Source organism: Rana temporaria, chromosome 4 (genome assembly GCF_905171775.1).
Source record: "Rana temporaria chromosome 4, aRanTem1.1, whole genome shotgun sequence".
Classification (NCBI taxonomy): Eukaryota; Metazoa; Chordata; class Amphibia; order Anura; family Ranidae; genus Rana; species Rana temporaria.
The window spans coordinates 234,554,222-234,576,810 of NC_053492.1; the positions used below are offsets into that span (position 1 = coordinate 234,554,222).

Below are 22,589 nucleotides of genomic sequence, written 5' to 3' on the forward strand. Positions count from 1 at the left end.
AGGAGCCAGAAAACACGCCCCGTTGAGCTTGCGTACAGAAGCGAACACATACGTGAGCAGCGCCCGCATATGTAAACGGTGCCCCTGGAAGAAGTCATTGTTGTGACGAAACGGCGTAGGGAGGAGCGGCGTGCTGACGTCACCACGATTCGTACCACGCTGTCTACCCGGAAGGACGAGCGGACAGTAGAGCCGGCCGGCTATTATCGATACACGCACTTTTTAATCTGTATACATGTGAGTGCAATACTTTTTACCATTAAAACCTTTCAAAACGTTATTACGCTATATTAGTGTTTTTCTCCTCTGGGTCATATTTATGGAGAGAGATGAGTCTGATGTAGAAGACTGGTGAAATTGGAGAGAGAGTGACAGCATATCCCGGATCCCTTAAAGTGGCTTATGTGTTTATATGCCTGACTAATTTCTTGCTTTGGTAAGCAGTTAGAACATAAGTGGTGGAGGATTCTGTCATCTGCTATACAGATTCACAAAATCGTCTGGATATCTAATTTCACCCATTCGGAGAACTTTCTGTCACGTTTGTGAATTTTCTGCGATACATCCTTCTTATGGACTTTTGCACATATTTTTTCACTTGCTTTTTTAAGATTGCACTGGCGTTTTGTGTGCATCACATACAGCATAATTGATATTTATGTTGATTCATTTTACAGCGCAGCTTTACCTTTTTTATTTATATTTTTATGTTTATCTGACATATGAGCTGCAGCAGTGTTTTTATTATTTTTATTATTTCTTTATTCTTTATTTTTCATTTAACATTATTATAGTCTCATCACTATTGACGTTTCTCTGGACCTGCGCAGTATTTTTCTGTATACTTGGTAATAGTTTGCCTGTTGGTTAGGAAAAGCTCATTGGCCAACTTTTGCTAATTGGAGGTCAGGCTGCATATATTCTGATGGAGAATAGTTATCCAGGGATTCTTGTGAACTGTTTGATAAGAGTGTGCTTGGAACAGAACCACCAGATATGTATCATACCCCCTCTGTATTTACAAACATTTATCACTGTAATATTAAAGTGGTTGTAAAGTCAGATTTTTCTTTTATCTTAATGCATTTTATGCATTAAGATAAAAACAAAGCCTTCTGTGTGCAGCAGCCCCCCCCCCCTGCCCCCTTAATACTTACGTGAGCCCCATCTCTGTCCAGCGATGTCCACTCGTGTCTCGACTCTCTCTTCTGATCGGTTGAGACACAGCAGTGGCGCCATTAACTCCCGCTGTTGTCAATAAAAGTCAGTTATCAGAAGAGAGAGGAAGCTCCGTGTCTGAATGGACACAGGGAGCTGTGACTTGGCTCAGGAGCACAGAAGAGGGACCCAAGAAGAGGATCTGGGCTGCTCTGTGCAAATACACGGAACAGGACAGGTGAGTATAACATAACATGTTTGTTATTTTTAGAGAAAAAAAAGCAAGACTTTACAACCACTTTAATTTTCTGCCAAAATTCCTGCTGCTACCCTATACGATGACCCCATTAAAATATTCTATGCAGAACACCATGCCCCTTGACCAGATCATTTCTCACATTTTTTTTGTGAAAATAGGTTCTGTTCTAATCTCTTTACATGTGAGTGGTAGTAAAGGGCATAAACAATAACACTAAAAATTGTTGATCCTGGAAGCATCTGATTGGAAAGAAGTGAACCATTCTTTGTAGGGATATTTTTCACTTAATTGGAACTCCCTAACGCCACCATTCCTTCTATATAAGGGTGTTAAGTGAACTTAGCCATTAATTTTTAATAAAAAGAGAGGTAACACTTATTGAAGTAGAAGTAGAAGAAGCATGGGATGCACAAAGTTTTTATAAATATTTTAATGTAAACGGTTTTACCTGTCAAAAGGTTTGTAATTCTGCCCAGGCAGTCCTGTGATCCCCATATTCTGTCAAATTAGCCAACTCGTTACAAACTCCAACCACCTCACTTCCGGTTTCTTTAAACTATCAGTAATTCGATATTTTGACAAATTGCTGTTTGGACACAACACCAACAACTATATACAGTCAGGTACAGAAAGATTTTTCTGTTTTGACACCACAGTGGCTAACGAGGACAAAGTTGCTGTCGCCATTTTGTTGGTTAGTATTGGAGCGAGTAACAATGGTTACCGGTGTTGTGTCTGAACAGCAATTCGTCTAAATCTCCAATTTCTGATGGTTTAAAGAAACCGGATGTGAGGTGGTGTGGAGTTTCTGATGAGTTGGCTAATTTGACAGAACATCTGCATTCCTGCCACACCTATAGTTAGGTTAGTGACCTCCCCTTTTCCACTCCAGTTAAGCAATCCAGTTTGGTGACCATCACACCCCAGCATGCTAAATGTGCATGGTGGTAAAACGTCATAATAATGAGCCGACAACAAATAGGGGGTTCCAAATAGGGGGCTCCAGCAAAGCCACACCACAAACTTTTTTCAGCCTTCCCTCAGAGTTTAAGTTAAACTCTGAGGGAAGGCTGAAAAAAGTTTGTGGTGTGGCTTTGCTGGAGCCCGGCTGAGGCTGTCATTTCACATATCCACAGGGTTGTGCAATGATGTGCAGCGCATAGAACCTTTTCTGCCTCTTGTATCATAATAATGAGGTCACCAATCACCATTCTTTCCTTTTGTGTATGCATGTGTCTGGGTACCTTTTAGAATTTCTTTAGTGCACTTAGTATACATTATCCTTTACCCAATTTACACTGAGAAATATTTGAAACTGAAGTGCTCTTCTATGTGTGCTGAACATTTAATAAATAATAAGCTAAATTAAACCATGTCGAAGGAGATTATAAATGAACTCTTTGGCCTGCCAGTTGCTCTATCAAGGTTATTTTATAATGTCATTCTTAGATTGGTAAGAAACCTGTTAGAGTTGGCAGCTCAATAGGTGTCCTTGATATCATGGCACAGCTTTCCACCATATCTTAGTGACAGAGGACACACCATTTCTTATTGTTCCATGCCTATCTGCGATCGGTTCCCTCATACAGATAACTGTCATTCTTCAATACTGTGCAGCTGAAAATCACGCCTTTCCGGGATTGTGAATGAAAACACACTAGTAAGAATAAAGTTCAAGGCAGTTATGACACACCACAAGGTCACGTTACTGCTGTACGTCTATAAAATCACATTACCTACTAATCTAGCAGGAAGACGGTTTGCCTCATGTATGACACAGTTTACAATAACCTGAGTGCTCCATTTACAGACACGTACAGAACAGAAATGGCATGTAAGTCCGAAAGGCCTTGTGCCTGTCAATGTAATAGAGATCCAGTCAATAGCATTCTGTTTCGAATGCTTAATTCAGAAGTCACACCAGAAGCTAACAGTCAGCAGGGGTATCATCAATACAGCTGTAATTCTACTGAAGGATGTCCCTGTGAGGGCAACAAGAAGGTAGCGCTAAAGAACTCTGAAGTTATCTGCAAAAAAGCATCTGAAGTTTTATTAAAGACAGTGGCTTTCATTAAAAATGTTCCATCCTTCTACCAGCTGCCACAGGAAGATCAGATCCTTCTCATACATAAGTGCTGGGCACCACTTTTCGTTTTAGGACTGGCTCAAGAAAGAGTGGATTTTGAATGGAAAGAACTTTCTGTCCCCAGCCTCTTGAAAAAGATTCTTCTTAATCAGTCTTCTAATGTCGGTGATACCACAGTGAGGTCTGATGCTGGAGTCCCTTTTAGAGATGTCCAACGTATGAGGATGCTTCTACATAAATTGTGGAGCTTGGACATTTGCACGAAAGAGTATGCGTATCTTAAAGGGATGGTATTGTTTAATCCAGGTACGTATTTGTTTAATCAAAAGAACTTCACTTAACGCTAGCTGTATATAAACTGTCTATTTAACAAACCGCTAATGCAAGCTCAAAAGAGCAATAATTTTTTTTTTCCAATGAAAAAAAATCTATCTAAGAATTGAACAAACTCAAACTTTTGAACTTTTGACTTCAAAAACTAAAATTTTTGAGGACTGACATTCAGTTACAATTCTGTCAAAATTACTGAATGCGGATTTAGCTACTGTATATAAATACATAAAGTATGAGCAGGTGCTTACTAGTTTGATTGGCAAATCCTCATAGGACATGAGCTTCAATAATTCAGTAAGAAATTTTTCCTTTCTTTCTTTTTTTCATTCTTGTAATCTTTCAATACATATGATGGTAGAAATTGATTGAGAATGACATCTCTCCTTTTCAGGTACTGGGCTTCTTTCCCATTGTAAGTAATCGTGGTTTATTAGTGATAATTGGTATTTGGTTATATTTAGCAAATAGAAGTAGCTCTTCTTTTTAAAACAAGGATTTTTATTTTCCTGAAATCTATGTTTAATTTTTATAAAATTCCAGTGGGAAATAATTATTTTTTGCTAGCTGCCAATATTTAAATTTTGTTATTGTGATCTGAATGTTTCTTTGTGTGCAATACATATCTTATAGACAAAATCATGTTGTATTTATATACTGCATAAATATAAAGAAATTGTGTTTCCGAGAGATATATTCTACCAATTTCAGTATAATGTGCTGTTATTTTTATGTTAACTAACTTTATAACATCAGATTTTGCTTTAGCTCTTAAAAAAAAAGGCTTGAAAATTACCTAATTACACTATCATGTGCAATCGCCTGAATCCATTCATCAACGGCACCCTCGGTGCACCTGCGCCGTTGTCTACGGCGCGCATGCGCCGTAGACATCGGTGCCGTATTTTTTGCAAATAACTCCATAACCATGTAGGTTAAGGAGATATTTATTGCACCTACAGGTAAGCCTTAATCTAGGCTTACCTGTAGGTCAAAGTGGTCTGTTTAAATATTAGTTCTACAAACACAGTATTACAAATGTTCTTACTCTTTACAACCCTGAGCGCTGTTAATGCCCAATATTTACTATATAACATACTGCAAATTATATTGAGGGCAATAATACAAATTAACTAATAATAACCTAACTTAGGTTTAACAAACCTTGAACTTCTGCCTATAAAACATAAACTATGTATGTTTTAATGTAGTTGAAGGGAGGTTGATCACATTACCCACAAACAAGATGGGTGGGTTGTCTACGTGCAGTTATACTCCCCCAGGGCAAACCTCAGGTGAGAGAGACTGGTACAGCCAGGAGCTTTTACGTTATCACAGTTCACCCAGGACACAGTCATAAATTGTATTTTGTCTATGATACAATATTCCGATCAAGTTTACTGATCTTGACTCATCTATTGCACAACTGCTATAGTACTGTATAACAGCTACTGGATATGTGGCTAAAAGGATGAAGGCAGCAACAATTACAATTATTCATAAAAAAATATTAATTGAAACATTACAGCCCAGCCAAATTGTTTTCTTTTACTTTTGTTTCAGATAGAGATGCGCAGGGTTAATGTCTCTTTTTATTGCCAACTGTGTCTCTATTGGGAAATTTAAGGACAGAAAATCATGAGAAATCTCTCCAACTGTGACCCACATAAATAAAAAAATCACTCATTTTAGTAGAGTGGGCAAGAGTTAAAATTTCTGACAGTGTTTTTATTGCTGCCCTTGTCTTCCCGTTCCAGGGGCAACTACCCACTGATCTAGATGAAGAAAGATATGCATTGAAGGGGTTGTAAAGACAGAAGGTTTTTTATCTTAATGCACTCTATGCATTAAGAAAAAAAAACTGCTGTGTGGAGCAGCCACCTTAGCACCCCCTGGTTACTTACCTGAGCCCCTTCTCTCTCCAGCTTTGTCCATGAGTGTTTTGGCCATCCAGGACACTCCTCCAGATTGGCTGAGACACAGCAGCAGCACCATTGACTCCCGCAGCTGTCAAGCAAAGTCAGTCAGCCAATCAAGAGAAAGGGGGCATGGCCAGGTCAGGGCTCTGTGTCTGAATGGATACACAGAGTTTTGACTCGGTTCGGGTGCCCCCATAGAGAGCTACTGGCTGAGGGGGCACTCAACAAGAGGGAGGGACCAGGATCGGCAAAAAGGGAAGAGGAGGATCAGGGCTGTTCTGTGCAAAACCAACTGCACAGAGAAGGGAAGTATAACATGTTTTTTTTTTTTTTAAACAAGACTTTTCCCATCTTTGGTTATGTGCAGTAACATAAGTTAGCCTGGGTAACATCAACTATTAGAACAGATGCATTCAAAATCTGTATGAAAACAAAGAAACTGCAAATATATAATACCTTTCTGTCCTCTATCAATATGCTTAAATGATTATTTTCATTTCATTGTGTCTCTCTGAAATAGACAAGAACTTGTTTTGAAGTAATGAGTATTTGAATCCTTTGTGTGATTTTTCACAAAAATAATTCCCATTGATAAACCTGTATGGTTTTCATGTTATTTGTTAAACCCAATTGAAAAATATTTAATTCTAATTTGTTTCTGTTCACTTTGCTTGGTCCCCAGGTATCAGTGGTATTAGGTACCCGCAGTATGTTCAGACCCTGCAGCTGGAAGCACAGCAAACACTAATGGAGTTTACATCAATGACACACAGCAGGAGTCACACTCGATTCACATGGATGCTAGAAGCTGTGGACATTGTCAAGGCTATTGACTCCAAAATTATCACAGAACTTTTCTTTAGACCAGTCTCCGGAGTAATTAATCTGGAAAAGATGTTGCTTGAAACTTTGTTTATCAACCACTAAAACAGTGAATCCAGAACATTTTCCTGATGCTTTGAACAAAATTAAACCTCTTGAATTGAATGGGCCTTCATAGATGTAAGCTGACTTACAGCGTTGGTCAAATATTTTCTTATATTGCACCAGTGCATATACTGAAAGATAGAGAAAGATAAAACCCATACTAAGAGATAACGCAAAGCTCCATAAAGAAGTACATTATGTGCTGTAGTCATTAACTCTTTTAGCTCCAGTTTTTGCATGTATGTAAATTTAAGCACTAAAGTCTCTGATACAGTGTTGGCTACTGGAAATACATACCCGAATCATTTTTATACCTAGTGACTATTAAGCTTTTTTTTCCTGTTTACAATCACAAAAAAATGGCGAATATCTTCATCTTGTCAGAATAGAAATATTGGAGCTGAAACTGCCAACATGTTTTTGAAGGTGGGCTTCAAGAATGTCATCCTTATTCTTCCTGCACAACTCAACCCAACACTCAACTCAAGCCCAATCTCAACCCAACATTGCGCACGAGAGCAGCGGCTCTCTTCTCTTCTTGTTAGTCAGTAAACTAGAAAATGTATGGGCATAACTAGTGTACTGATACCTCACTGACTGCTGGATCAGTAGTGGACAAAGATAAGCAAGGCAATGCAAGAGCTTTCACTGTCAAATACAGGTTAGCAGAAAAAATACTGTAGCTGCTGACTTTTAATATTAGGACACTTACCTCTCCAGGGTTGCCACAGTGTCGGCACCCCAGACGATTTTCGGATCGGCTCTTGTGCGCAGCCGCCGCCATTCATGTTAAGGGAAACCTGGCGGCGGAGGAAGAAGGAGGGGGGCTAAACTTTTGAGGAACGGCGCCGTCTCCTGGAAGTGGGGAAGGGTACCTGTTACAAACTGGTACCTGTTCCCCCCTAACGCCCAGAAAGGTGCCAAAATGGCAAATTTGGCACCGGAGGGGGGAGGAAGCATATAAGCGGAGTTTCCACTTTTGGGTAGAATTCTGCTTTAAGCATCCTTGTGGGCAAATTTCACAACTGTGTAATAAAATGTTTGTTCATCAAAAGCAGCTTGTACTGCAGCATCAATAAGAGTAGGCTCACACTGGGGCGACCTGGGATCCGACTTTAAGTTGCCCCAAGTCGCGCGGTCGAGAAAATGAATGTAAGTAAATGGGAGCCGTCTTAATGTACACTACTGAAGTCGCTCCGACTTCAGAAAAGGTTCCTATACTACTTCAATCCGACTTGTAGGCAACTTGTACCCATTGATTTCAATGGAAGTTGCCTCAGAAGTCGGATCACTGTCTTAACTGAAGCAACAATACATGAAGATAACATACATTTCTCAGGCAAACCCCTCCCTCCCCCAGAGCCGACTGTTTGATTGGCCACTGGAAATCCTCCTTTCCTGGAGGCGCCTTGAAGTTGCCTGATGATTCATACTCAAGTCGTGTCCAAGTTGCCTCCCAAAGTTGTACTAGAAGTTGTGTTGCCCCTGTGTGAATGGGCTCTTACTGTCCACAGTTTATACATTCTGCACTGCTATCAAAAATAATTACATGGTGCTCATATGCATTTGTTCCAACCCTAAAATTATTTTAAAGCTCCTGGTAGTAACGATTGCTAGCAGGTGTTGGTTTGTATGTGTTTTGACCTTATGTTCAAAGATTTAAAAAAAAAAATGTAATAATAAAATAAGTGGGGTAAGGGTGCCCAAAATACATAAATTAGGGTGAGATTTGAGAAGGGATTTCTCTGACAGGTGTAAAGTCTAAACATGTTTGACAGCTGTCATGGGGAGTAAACCCTGTAGTTTAAGAGGATGAATATCTCTGCTGGGGTCCTTGGTCCTTGAGCATTTATTTTACCAAGCCGGTGGGTGTGTGACTCCACTGGAACCCACTAAATTCTGTGTAGCTTTCAGGAATTCGAAGAATGACCTGTAACTAACACTGGACTTTGCTCTTATTTCTTTGAACACATAAGTACTCGCACAAGATAATCAACATTGCTCCAAGTCAACAAATCATAGAAAGTACACTTAATTTATGTATATTTACCAGTTATCCCGATACAAGATCAATGTTTTCTATTAAAAATGTTTTCCTGCATACACAGGAATAAGTATGCACTTAAAAAGCAAGTTGACTTTATAAAGTTTAAATAAGAGTTAGTTGTCACTGCACTAGGCAAAGCAAAGTTTACAGCTTTTAATTCACTGTATCTATCTGTATTACTGTATTAATCTCTGCATTTTGTGTATTATTTTTCTATTTTTATTTAAAATGGTTTCATGTATTGGTCTGTTAAATTTGTTATGACTCATCCTATCTGGGATATTCTGCTGATCTCTTACATTTTCTGTTTACATGATCGCTGAAAAGCTGCAATTTTATGTTTTAATGTTGCACTTAAACTAAAACTTTATTTATTATTGAAGTAAGAACATTTCACACCAAAATAAAATATTTTACTAATAATGTTTGCATATTATTATTAATTATATACAGGATTTATATAGCACCAACAGTTTGCAAGCACTTTTTTTAATATGTATTGCATTTTCTTTTATTCACTCTTATGCCCGTTTTCCACTTTTAAAGTGGTTCTAAAGTCTTAAAGGGGTTGTAAAGGTACAATTTGTTTCCCCTAAATAGCTTCCTTTACCTTAGTGCAGTCCTCCTTCACTTACCTCATCCTTCGATTTTGCTTTTAAATGTCCTTAATTCTTCTGTCTGTAACTCCACACAGTAATGCAAGGCTTTCTGCCTGGTGTGGCGTGTCGTGCTCGCCCCCTCCCTTGGACTACAGGTGAGTCAGGACGCTCTCTACGTTGCAGATAGAGAAAGGAGCTGTGCGTTAGTGGGCGTCCTGACTCTCCTGTAGTCCAAGGGAGGGGGCGAGCACGACACTCCACACCAGGGAGAAAGCCTTGCATTACTGTGTGGTGTTACAGACAGAAGAACAGGAAGTGAGGATTTCTCAGAAGAAATAAGGACGATTAAAAGCAAAATGGAAGGATGAGGTAAGTGAAGGAGGACTGCACTAAGGCAAGAGAAGCCATTTAAAAAAATTATACCTTTACAACCCCTTTAAGGGGTTTACCTTAATTCATTCTATGCTTTAAGGTAAAAACCTTGTGTGCCAGAGGATCCTGCCCCAGCCCCCCCTTATACTTGCCTGAGCCCAATCTCAACCCAACATTGCGCACGAGAGCAGCGGCTCTCTTCTCTTCTCTGGGCAAATTGGTAGCAGCAGGAACCAATGGCATTCTCGTTTGCGGCAATCAAAATCTGTGAAACGGGAGAGTGGGCGGCAGGCTGTTTATAGAAGCTCGGGAGTGAGCCCACAGAAGTACCTTTTGAGAGAACATCTTTCTATGGTGGGCAGTGGCCAAAGAGTAAGTGCCAGGAGCACCGTTGGGGAACATAAGACGTAGAGGATCAGGGCTGCTCTGTGCAAAACTATTGCTCAAAGTAGGAAAGTATGAAACTTTTATTTTAATAAAAGATGAAACATTGCAACTCTAAAATAAACTCTTAACTGTAAAAATAAACAAAGTTGCTAGGGAGTAGGGATTGTTGGCAGAAGAGACTCTCTGCTGCCAAAGATCTCAGTACTTGGTAAACGTCACCACATGATTATTTCCGCCGTTCTCTTCCCTCCAGATCCCTTGCATACAAGGTTTAGTTTAAACGTCTGAAGATATTGCAACATACACTTTATGTACGATTAATTTACTAGGCCACAATTTTTGGAGGTTCTCGGGCTCCGAGGCAACAAGGTCTGCAGGGTGTCTGCATGTTCCAGTCAGCGGCCGGCACCCATTAAGACCATTCGTGTAGCTCTCTCCCCTGATCCTGCCAATGGTGCCTCCTCCATGTGTCATGTTTGACATTTGAGGCAACGTAGTGAAAATATTGTGTGACTTCTCTGTCTTGTGGGTGTGCACATCCGTGGCCACCGTCTTCTTAATGTCTTTTAATTCCATATACTCTGCACATGATCTCTATGCCATTTTTATATATTATATTTAAGCAATAAAGGAAATTTCTTATATAGGTGGAGATCGCTGTCTGCCCCACCCCTTTGTCACTATCCGAACTTTATAGGTCTTTACCCTTCTCCCCACCTTTTTTCTACTTGTTATTTGAGTTCAAGACAAACAGAAAAGGCGCCACCCACATCGGGTGAGTCGGTACCCCTATATTGCAAGTGTATTGAATGTCGATGCCATTCTACACAATGGTCTCTGGATTTGATCTGAAAACCCTCCCCATTGTTTTTCAATTTGCCAAAGATCTCTTCTCCCTAGTAGATCACTCGCCCACTCTTGTTGGAGGACATCACAGAAAGATGCAGTTGTGTACACTTGATGAAGCATGACACTTGTGCTGGTAGACAAACCTGATAATGAATCTACTATTGCTAGATATGTCACATTCCCAGTAAATAATACACTGCCATTTTCGAGAAGATACCTTATGAAGGCTTACACAGAATGTATTTATTCCATATGGATAAAGAATGAGGAACCAGAAGAATAGCAGTCCTGTATGCAAAGAATAGGGTTTCAGGAGGGATTTCTTAATCAATGCTTTTTCCTTAATATCTAAAACAAAGAGCTTCAACTTTCCCTAAAACCTTCCTTTGAGTATTTACATGCTTACAGATTACATGCCATATATGGCAGGTCAAGGCAGAGAATATACAAGACACTTTGGTCAGATGTTTTCTTCTTAGGAAGATTCCTCTACCACAAAAAGTTGGAAATATCCCTTCCATACATAAACTTGTTAATTACAATACAATAGTACTAGTCCCAGAATCAGCATCATTAGAGATCCTACATCCCATTTTAATCACAAAGAATAAAACAGACTGACACCAAATTTTAAATGTCTCTCTCTTCTCCTCAGTTCTCTTAAAGTTTTTGGGATAGAAGAATTCAAGATGGTATCTATGCATGTAGTTGATTTGTCTGCGAAGTTCACATTTCGGATGTTCTCCAAAAACAAAATGACTATCAACATATTCCCATATTATCATAACATCATAATATTTTTGTATTTAAAGCGGGAGTTCACCCGAAAACATTTTTTTTAACATTAGATTGAAGCTAATTTTAGTAAGCAGAATTGGGTGTTCTTTTTAAAATGAATGCAGTACTTACCGTTTTAGAGATCAATGTTCTCCCGCCGCTTCCGGGTATGATGTTCGGGACTGGGCGTTCCTATTTGATTGACAGCCTTCCGACGGTCGCATACATCGCGTCACCAGTTGCCGAAAGAAGCCGAACGTCGGTGCGGCTCTATACGGCGCCAGCGCACCGACGTTCGGCTACTTTCGGGAACTTGTGACGCGCTGTATGCGACCGTCGGAAGGCTGTCAATCAGATAGGAACGCCCAGTCCCGCAGTCCATACCCGGAAGCGGTGGGAGAACATCGATCTCTAAAACAATAAGTAGTACATTCATTTTAAAAAAAACACCCGATTCTGCTTACTAAAATTAGCCTCAATCTAATGTTAAAAATGTATATTTTGGGTGAACCTCCACTTTAAGAACGACATTCATCCTTAGTTTATCTGTCTATTTTTTGGCATAAAGATGGTAGTCAGGACCTTCTCCAAGACACTTCTGGCAGTTGTCACGTATCTCAGAGAAAAATAAATAAGCAGTGACTCAGATTTACTGCATGCAATATTTCTGAGCCTTGTGAACTGCCTTGCTGGAATTTAAGACCATCTGTAACATAATCAGTCTGAGAGACATTTTTATTTTAACAGACTATAGCTCTGCATCATGTAACATACTGTACAAAATCAAGGGGGCACCCACAGCATCCTTCTTCTAGGAAAGTTGGAGCCTCTGATGTGCTGGATGGAAAATAATCTTCTAGGCATTTACCGTCTACATGTCAGAAAAATCTAAATTCCAAACAGACTGACAACTATGCTGTCCAGAGATTTTTCTGCACAGCACAATAATCATCTGGGGGACATTTGGTGGACCACTTTCCCTCCACGATGAACAGCAAATACCCAACATGTTTTGCAGGTTTCCATTCAAAGAATTAGCTGGCATAGATGTAGTCAACTAGTTCTAGTTGAACAGCACCTTCAAGTCAATCCCTCTCATACTTTGAATCCTTAACAGGCTCAAATCAGAAATTAACTGGTGGTGATCATATATGCCAAGGAGGTTATAGCACTTGCCCTATTCCAAGTCAGTATTTGCAGTCCTCAAACTGCTGCATCTACCAAATTCTACTCAAATCCAGAAGAACTTCCACTAATTTAATCTAAAGCAGAGTTTAGCAGAAATTTGCAAATTTTGCTAGGGCTTAGAAATTTAAAGGGTAAGTTCACCTGTAAAAAAAATATATATATAAATGCACATATTTTTGCAGGAAAACATGTGCATTTTTTTTTCTACAAGAGTCTGCAAATTGGATTCACCATTAGTGAAACGCGGGTGCAGTGCCACGGTTGCTGTAGCGCTTTGGAGGGTCGCTTAGAAATATGTTACAATCTAAATACAGGTGTAGCATGTTGCCAAGGATGAAGTTGGCCTTTAAATCTAACTTATCAAAGTTTCAATAATTCCTCTTTTTCATGCAATCCAGCCTGGAAAACGGATAATAACCATCTATAGTGGGAGACTACAGTATGTACTGCACTTGGTGTCTCTCACTCTGGGCTTCCTTCATTGAGGTATCTGTGAAAACGGTATGCAGGAAGCTAGGCATTCTTTACATTGCAGAGCTGTAGAAAGATTGTGCATCATGTCCATAAAATAAAAAGCATGCTCTACTTCTAGTTGGTGCAAAAGGTGAAAATACAAAGTATAGAGGAAATCTATGCAAATTAAGGTAATCCATTGCCCCACCAGCCTTCAAAACTAGTGCCCCCCCTCGAAAATTTCAGGTGCGGGTCTTAAACAGAAAGGGTGTGGCCTTAACAAGAAGGGATGGGTCATATTTAAATTAGGGGGTGCACAAGTTTAGTCAGGTCTAGGGCAGCACAAAATCTAAATACACTACTGCTGCACAGGCACAACCCCAATATAACGCTGCAATCTGAGCAGGCTGGAAAAGGAAAATCAGCCCCCCAAATGCCACTTATGCTAAACTGGCTTAAGCAGCAGCATACTGGGGTGGTGCCTGCACACTGTGATGACTACAACGCTAGTCGTCGCAATGGGCAAGTACAACCCCTGTATTGTAGTGTCAGTTGTTCATACACCGCAACTGGGGCAGGCAGAAAAGATTAATTGCTGTAGTGCAATGACTACACCGCTGGGCATTGATTGGATGGGAAAAATTATCAAGAAAGAAGGAGGGGTGGACAAGTATTATATACAGACATCATGCTGGGAAAGCATGGCAGCAGACACCTTTTCTAATTCTGTAGGAGCCCTCTGCTTTTCAGGACCTCCTGGCTGAACATACATAGCCCAGTGACTACTGACCACTCTGCACACGTGACACAGAATTTTTTTTTGGAGTAAAAGCAATTTGCAACTGTCTTGGACTACACAAGTAAGTGTTGTGTATTTTGTTCCACAATGGTCTACCTTGTAATACTGCTAAAAAGGTTATTCCTGTGCATGCCTGTGTTTCATCAGATTAGGCGACCAATCAGAAAGTGTAACTGAAGTGACGTTTCGTCGCCACCATCTTGCTACACCCCGCACTCGTCCACAGTAAGGATACACTGAGAAGTGGGTAAACAGATATTTTGTTACAACCCCGGAGTTTTGCATTTTACACATTTTTTTTAAACAGTAAATGGAGTTTATATAGTGAAATACAGTACTTAGTACTCTGTGTGAATGTTTACATGTTGAATTTTAAAAGCAGCAAACTTCTGTCAGATTTACAAACCTGTAAAATCAGCACGCTTGCCGCAGCTTTTAAAATTCAACATATAAACAGTAAGACAGAGTTGTAAGTACTGTATTTCACTATATAAGGTCAGTTTACTGTTAAAAAAAAAAATTCTAAAATGCAAAGCTCCAGTGGGTGTAACAAGATGTCCGCTTACCCCCTTCTCAGTGTATACTTACTATGGAAGAGTGCAGGGTGTAGTAAGATAGCGGCTACGAAAGGTCACTTCTGTTACACTTTCTGACGGGTCTTCATATCTGACGAAACACCTGCCATACTGGGCCCTGGGTTAGAGGTTATTACTGCACAAACCTGCCACATGGATGGGTATATACTAGACAAGTCTGCAAAACTGTGGACATTAATAGTACAAAAGGCCACATGTTTTTGCATTACCAGCCCACATGCAGATGATTATTGCACTAGCTTACCAACACATTTTGGGGATATTGTAGCCCACAAGCATGAGGCTGTCTCCTGGGGGTCTACTACCCACGTCCATTGTTGATTATCTTTCTGTTTGGATCCACATAACAAGTGGGCTTAACTTCAGTATACCAGCTTGGTTTGCCTCATTGGATCCCTGGTACTACACATTTATGTTTTAAATGAGGTGGGGTTCACCGCTCCAGGGAAATCCCAAGTGCAATTGTGGATAAGTCCAGGTGGATGTGGGTGCTGGAAATGCACTAGGCAATGGAAAGTAGCAAAGGACGGATGGACAGCCGCACACCAAAGAACTCTTGAGTTGTCTTTATTGAAGGAACATGAGCAAACATCGCAAATACCCAGCAGAAATCAAAAACAGCCGACGCGTTTCACACTTAGTTAGTGTTTATTCATGGCCATGAATAAGCACTAAGTGTGAAACGCGTGCGGCCGTCCATTGCTACTTTCCATTACACATTTATTTTTGTGGATCGCAAAAGCTCTGTTTCTTGGACATCTGCCCCCATTGAGTTAGACATCTGTTACTTAATGACCCACGGACAATATGTCTACTAGGGTGTAGTATACGGAATTTCCTATATTGGATATCTCCCACACAGGGATGTTTGCCCAATTTTACTATCATCTGCTAGCAGAATTTCAGATATACATGTCTATATTTCCTATGGAATTCTCTTCGTCTATATAGTTTTTCTGATATTCGGATATTTATACATCAGATCCTGTCCATCCCAAGATAGCGAGACTTGCTCTTTGTTCTTGCTATTTTTGTTGTTCGTCCTGAAGAAGCGTAAAGGAATACAAATCTGCGCTAAACCCTATAAACTAAATAAATAAATGAACAAGTGAACAAATGTGTTGCGAATGAATAATAATCAGGATGGTATAAAAAAAAACAAAAATAAGTAAAGTGGTGCAGCAACTAAAAACCTTAAATATTCAGTCCATAAAAAGTGTAAAACAAAAAAATGGTGCGCTACCACATAAATATCCAAAAAAGGGTTAAAGTGTGTTAATAAGTGTAAAACCTTAAATGACATCTGGAAAATAGATACAAAGTCCCAAACAAGCAATTAGGAATCCAAAAATAATCTTAAATAATAAAATTCTTGAACACTGTGTTAATCAATTTGTGTATTTTTTCTTTAAAGCGGGAGTTCACCCATAAAAATGTTTTCCCCTTAGATGGATGCTCGTTTTGTCTAGGGGGATCGGCTAGTTGTTTTAAAATATGAGCTGTACTTACCGTTTTCGAGATGCATCGCTTCCGGGTATGGGTCTTCGGGAGCGGGCGTTCCTTCTTGATTGACAGTCTTCCGAGAGGCTTCCGACGGTCGCATCCATCGCGTCACTAGTAGCCGAAAGAAGCCGAACGTCGGTGCGGCTCTATACTGCGCCTGCGCACCGACGTTCGGCTTCTTTCGGAAAATCGTGACGCGATTGATGCGACAGACGGAAGCCTCTCGGAAGACTGTCAATCAAAATAGGAACGCCCAGTCCCGCAGCCCATACCCGGAAGCGGCGGAGAAGATGCATCTCGTAAACGGTAAGTACAGCTCATATTTTAAAACAACTAGCCGATTCCCCTAGACAAAACGAGCATCCATCTAAGGGGAAAAAGTATTATGTACGGGTGAACCCCCGCTTTAATAAATATATATTTTTTGTTATTTCTATGGTTCCTTGCCTTTAAAGTCTGACCATTGGTTACCCCTTCTGAGTAATTGTCCATGTTTCCCTCTTAAATATACGGATGTGGCATTGTGAGTGCTTTTCCTTTTTTTATTCATTGGGATATTTGTGCTGTCCTGGCATTTTTAGGGCCTCAAGAAATGCGATACGTCAGGACTGATAGATATCATCGTTTGTGGACTCTAACTTTCCTACAGACTAAATAATATACACTGATTTTGGTTATTTTTTACAAATAAATTTAGCAAAATACATTTTGGGCTAAATTTTGGGAATTTTATAAATGTATTTGCAAAATTTTATAACAGAAATAAAAAATAACGCAATTCAAAATTTCAGGCTTTTTTGTATATTTATAAAAAAAAAAAAAAATAACCCAGTGGTGATTAAATACAACCAAAAGACAGCTCTATCTGTATAAAATATATATATATATATATATATATATATATATATATATATATATATATATATATATATTTTGTTTGGGTACAGTGTTGCATGACTGAGTTATTGTCATTCAGACGTTTTTTTTCTAGTCAGCAAACTCTCCATCATGTTATCCTATGTGTCCATGCACACATAGGCTGTTATCAGCAGTTTTGGGCAGTGGCATTTTTGAGCAGTAAAAAAAAAAACACCAAAACTAGTGGGTTCTGAGAGATGTTTTTCAGCTGTAAAAACGCTCTAACGCAGCTCTAAATGCTCAGAAACATTGCTCACCAGCAGTTTTTGATCCACTGAATATATATATATATATATATATATATATATATATATATATATACATATATATATATATATACAAAAAAAACACTGACACGGAAAGATGCTACAAACTGATAATAAACGAAAAAATGCTATTAAAAAAAGTTAAAAAACTCACTGCAAAGCTACTGTCGGTTTAACTACAGATAACAGAATAGAACAATGATCTCGAAGGAAAGAGAAATGTAGTTTTATTCTGTACAAAATGTAGAGTGAGAACACAGCTGGTGCCCCCTATATTCTGAATCCTCTGTTTAGCCCAAACCCAAAATAACTTAGATTATTCCCTTCCAAGAAAAGCTGTTGTCATTTAAAAACATAAAAGACAGCTCGGGTACTGCCATCTAGTGGAATATAAGAAAAATGAATACTTTTTTACAGTACATAGGGGGTTATTTACTAAAGGCAAATCCACTTTGCACTACAAGTGCAAAGTGCACTTGGAAGTGCAGTCGCTGCAAATCTGAGGGGGACATGCAAGGAAAAAAAACTGCATTTTAGCTTGCACATGATTGGATGATAAAATCAGCAGAGCTTCCCCTCATTTCAGATCTACCCCTCAGATTTATAGCGACTGCACTTTCAGTGCAATTTCAAGTTCACTTTGCACTTGTAGTGCAAAGTGGATTTACCTTTCGTAAATAACCCCCTTAGAGTCACACAGGCCCCTGCCAGCAAAGGAGCTTACTTACAGTCCCTATCACACTTATACAAGAACACACATGCATACTCTAGGACCAATCGGAGAGGTCAGGTAACATGCTGGTATGGTTTTGGAAAGAAAATGGACTGAATAAAGGAAACCTATACAAAGGGTAAACATGTAATAGAGGTGCAAAATGGGAGGCAACCCACAGTAGCGAAAGAGTTAAAATCTGCTTACTCTAAATGTTTGGGGAAATTACCTTAAAAAAATGGTATAAATAGTAAGGCAAAAGCACAAATAATAATTAATTTACTAAAACTGGAAAGTGCAAAATCTGGTGCAGCTGTGCATGGTAGCCAATCAGCTTCTATTTTCAGCTTCTTCGATTAAGCTTCGACAAAAAAACTGGAAGCCGATTGGTTTCTGTGCAGAGCTGTACCAATTTTAGTAAACCAACCCCAATATACTGTATAACTTTATTTTCAAATTGGTAGTTTAGTTGAACTGGCATTACTGGCTGCTGAAAGAGTTCCCGTTTCCAGCCAATTCATTTAAAAAACAATCATAAAATGATATGTGCCATTAACATATTTTATGTATTACGATCTGAGACTGCTGCTGGGTTCAGCCACCATAGATGTGATGTCAGCAGCCCCAGAGCTGCCACTCCATCGCCATTTTATTGTATTTCCTTTCACTTCTTTTTCAGCAGTTACATAAATGTTTATGCAGGGAGGCAAGAGGTGGAGCAGCTTGGTGACCACAGACAGTAATTAGATACTTATTCAAAAAAGGAAATATTCCATGCTGGGGTTAAGCACTTAATCTTAAATAAAGCTGCCACTGCTCGTGTGCACAGCAAGCTTGGACAAAGCATTCCTAGATTGTAAGATTTAACAAGCAGGGCCCGCTGATGCTTCCTGTATTGAATTGTATTGTAACTGTACTGTCTGCCCTCATGTTGTAAAGTTCTGTGCAAATTGTTGGAGCTATATAAATCCTGTATATTAATAACGCTTTGGCAAGCTTTGCTCCTCCTCTCCTGCATGTGCCCCCATACCAAGCCATGTGCTATGGGGGCACATGTGGGTTTGCGCTCTTGAGCTGGGCTGCATGCATCCCAAAACACACACAGCGGGGCCCAGCCACACCTCCCACTCACTCCTCACAGGATGTGACTGACAACAGCAGAAATCATTGGCCGCCGCTCTCAGTGTAGCCTGTGAGACCGGGAAGAGGAAAGAAAAGAGCTGCAGCCAGGCACAGCACTGGATCGATAGCAGTCTCAAGTGATATTTAGGCTCGATTCCCACCTATGCATGTTACTATTGAGCGTTTTTGCAGTGCTTTTTGTGGTGTTTGCTGCGTTTTTCACCGCAATTTTTTAATAACATTTTTTTTTTTTAGCCGGCAATTTCCACTTTTTTACATTTCCTTTAACAACCAGCTATAAACAGGTAGAAAAAAAAAGCCGCAAAAACGCGGTACTTGCGTTTTGGACGCAGGTCCATTGAATTCTTTTACATGCAAAACTCTGCTTTTTGTGGGGAAAAAAGTCCCGGACCCTTTCCAAAAACGCAGAGGCACAAAAAAGCATTAATGTGAACATGTTCCATAAGAAAACCATGTTAAAAAAATTCCCTGCATTTCTGCAAAATGCATCAAAAAACGCATCAGTGTGAATGGAGCCTAAGGGGGTGTTTAAAACAGATTTTAGTGGGAATGTTGATTGTAAACAGGCTGTTAGCAGGCTTCGGAAAGCTTAAGCACTTGAGGGACCAATCATACATGTCTGTTCCGGTGCATTAACAAACACTATGTCGCACATGGATGGGTCTTGCATTAAGACATCGCACCAGCAAGGACAAAAAACAAACACAAGTATGTTCCTTATTCCAATGCAGTGCACCCCAACACACAGTAGTGTATTACCATGCATTGTAGTGCACTGCAAAGCATGTGCATTAGAAGTGCACTGGGTTAATGCAATCGGGGAATATTGACAATAAATGGCACCACACTGAAGAGGTATGAATTGACCTTGAAGCTTTTTGAAAGCCTGGCAGCAGCTTGTTTATGGCTGGGTTCACACTGGCCCGACATTGGAAGCTCATGTCGCATGACATGTGAAAATCAATGTTTCCCTATGAGAGCCGTCTTAACTGGTCTGACACAAGTCGGTCCGACTTTGAAAATGCTCCCTGCACAACTTTGGTCTGACTTTGATCGTACTTCAGCCCATTGAATATCATTGAAGTCGGATCAAAGTAGGATGGTGATTACAGCATCAATAAAAAGAATTCTCACACTGCGATTATTTTGATTGGTCAAAGGACAAGTCAGACTATCCTAAAGTTGGATCAAAGTAGTATCCTGTTGGGGGCGTGGCCGACTTCTGGGATGTGAGGACGCTTCTCCTCAGAGCTCCGGCCGTGGACATATCCTGATTCATCCTGAAGGGCTCCAGACTTGGACATTCTCCTGCCAAATTGCCTGAAGTAGTGGGGGAGAGAGCCAGGATCCCGAGGATGGTGAAACACGGTTCCAGCATGGACCCTAACCCGGCGGGGAAGCTCACAAAATTTTCTCACGTGGCGTCCCAAAATGGCGCCCGCACGGATCGCAGGGCTCTATCTGTGCCCCCGGCCTGTGGAGGAATCGAGGAGGATACTGAGTGGCCGAGTCTACCCGACCCTTTAGCTTCTCCCGCGGCATCTCCTCACCCGGATGGGGAGGAGGGGGGCTCTGGCGCGCAGCCCGGACAACCGACGCTGATGGAAATAATGGACACCATTAAAAGCTGCCATGCCGCCCTGTCCTCCCAGGTGGATGCTATCAGAGTGGACTTCGCTATACTAAAGGATGATGTGCAGAAGGTCAGGCAGAGGGTTACACAGGCTGAGCAGCGCATAGGATCGGTGGAAGATCTGATTAACCCCCTCGTGGTGCAGGTGAGAGATATGGCGGCGGACCACAAGTCCCAGGAGGCCAAGTTGGGGGACATTGAGGACAGACTGAGAAGGAATAACCTCAGGTTCCTTGGCTTCCCGGAGGGGTCCGAGGGGAAGAATCCGGAGGAATTCCTGTTAGCCTGGCTTAAGCAGATCTTTGGAGAAGCAGATTTTTCTCACTTATTTGCCATTGAGAGAGCACATAGGATCCCTCTGAGGGCGCCCCCGCCGGGCAGGTTTCCTAGGCCCATGCTGGCTCGATTCCTGTATTTTAGAGATAAGGAAGTTATCCTGCGCAAGGCCCGCAACATGCCTGAGCTAATGTTTAATGGCAACCGTATAACTATTTTCCCGGATTTCTCAGCGGCAACGCAGAAACAGCGAGCGGCATTTCAAAGCGTGAAGCAACGCCTGAGAGAACGCAACCTGCCGTACAGTATGCTTTACCCAGCCAAACTTAGAGTGGCACACAAGGGGCAGACGCAGTTCTTCCTGTCCCCTAGGGAAGCAAATCGCTGGTTGGAATCCTTGGGACACGGTTAAGGTAGATATGTACCTCGCTGCTTATTTGACATCATATTTGGAGAACCTGGGGGGGACCCCCCAGGTACTAATGACTGTAATAATTTGCAAATCTACGCTTTCGACATCCCCATTGCTGCCATTTATTGACTGACCTTCTCTGGTCTCATGGATCCTCCATGTTTCAAGTACTGTTGGAAGACTCCTGAAAGTCCTAAGCTAACCACGGCCTGGATTAACGCTCTGTTTGACACCACGTACTTGTCCCTAAACTTTCCTAACCGGCTGGTGCGGGAAGCTGACCCCCCTTTAGGGACGACCTTTTGTGAAATGTTGTTTGGGGGAAAAGCCTGTGGGATGTTCGGGGCTACAGGCAGGGTGGGGGGGAGTGGATCCAGGAATCCTATGTTGTGGACCTGGGACAGTTCTGTTTTTTTCTTTCTCTTTTTTAACCGGCTATTTTTTGTTTTTGTTTTTATGTTTTTTTTCCCCCATGCCTCCATTGAATGTGGGCGCTAGCTCTACAAGGCTCTTGGCGGGCTCTCTAATCATTCTGTGGACTGTATTTACATGCCTTAAACACACTTATTGTCCTAACATATTGTGCTTGATGATGACACTGCAGGGTACTGTTTGCTTGTATGTGGGAGGGGGAATGGGGCTCCTTCACTCCAAGATGTACAACCCTCTGCACCAATTTACCCATAGTACCCATGACGCAGTCCCTTAAGTTGCTATCCTGGAACGTACGGGGACTCAACTCAAGAATTAAACGTTCCCTAGTATTTAAATATATTATGAGGCATAGGCCGCAGGTCATATTTTTGCAGGAATCCCATCTGGTAGGTTCCAAGACACTGTCTCTACATAGAGCCTTTATTGGTAAGGCGTTTCACTCCACATATTCCACTTACGCCAGGGGGGTCTCGATCCTCGTTGCTAAGTCCCTCCTGTGTACAACTAAAACGGTCAAACTGGACCCTTTTGGGAGATATGTGATC

General features: G+C 40.8%; 1 protein-coding gene across 1 annotated transcript; it reads left to right on the top strand.

The window, feature by feature from the left end:
* Positions 1–3,065: 3,065 nt before the first annotated feature.
* Positions 3,066–7,139, top strand: LOC120935364 (nuclear receptor subfamily 0 group B member 1-like). Its single transcript, XM_040347483.1, has 2 exons — positions 3,066–3,809; positions 6,435–7,139. Exons 1-2 carry the CDS (start codon positions 3,185–3,187, stop codon positions 6,677–6,679), a joined length of 870 nt encoding a protein of 289 aa, XP_040203417.1. The 5' UTR covers positions 3,066–3,184; the 3' UTR covers positions 6,680–7,139.
* Positions 7,140–22,589: the final 15,450 nt, after the last annotated feature.

What these genes read in the sequence shown, in the direction of transcription:
- LOC120935364 (XM_040347483.1), top strand. Translation starts at nt 3,185, where the DNA reads ATGTATGACACAGTTTACAATAACCTGAGTGCTCCATTTACAGACACG. An exon ending in GATGGTATTGTTTAATCCAG is followed by an intron (nt 3,810 to 6,434) that starts GTACGTATTTGT and finishes CTTGGTCCCCAG; the next exon opens with GTATCAGTGGTATTAGGTAC.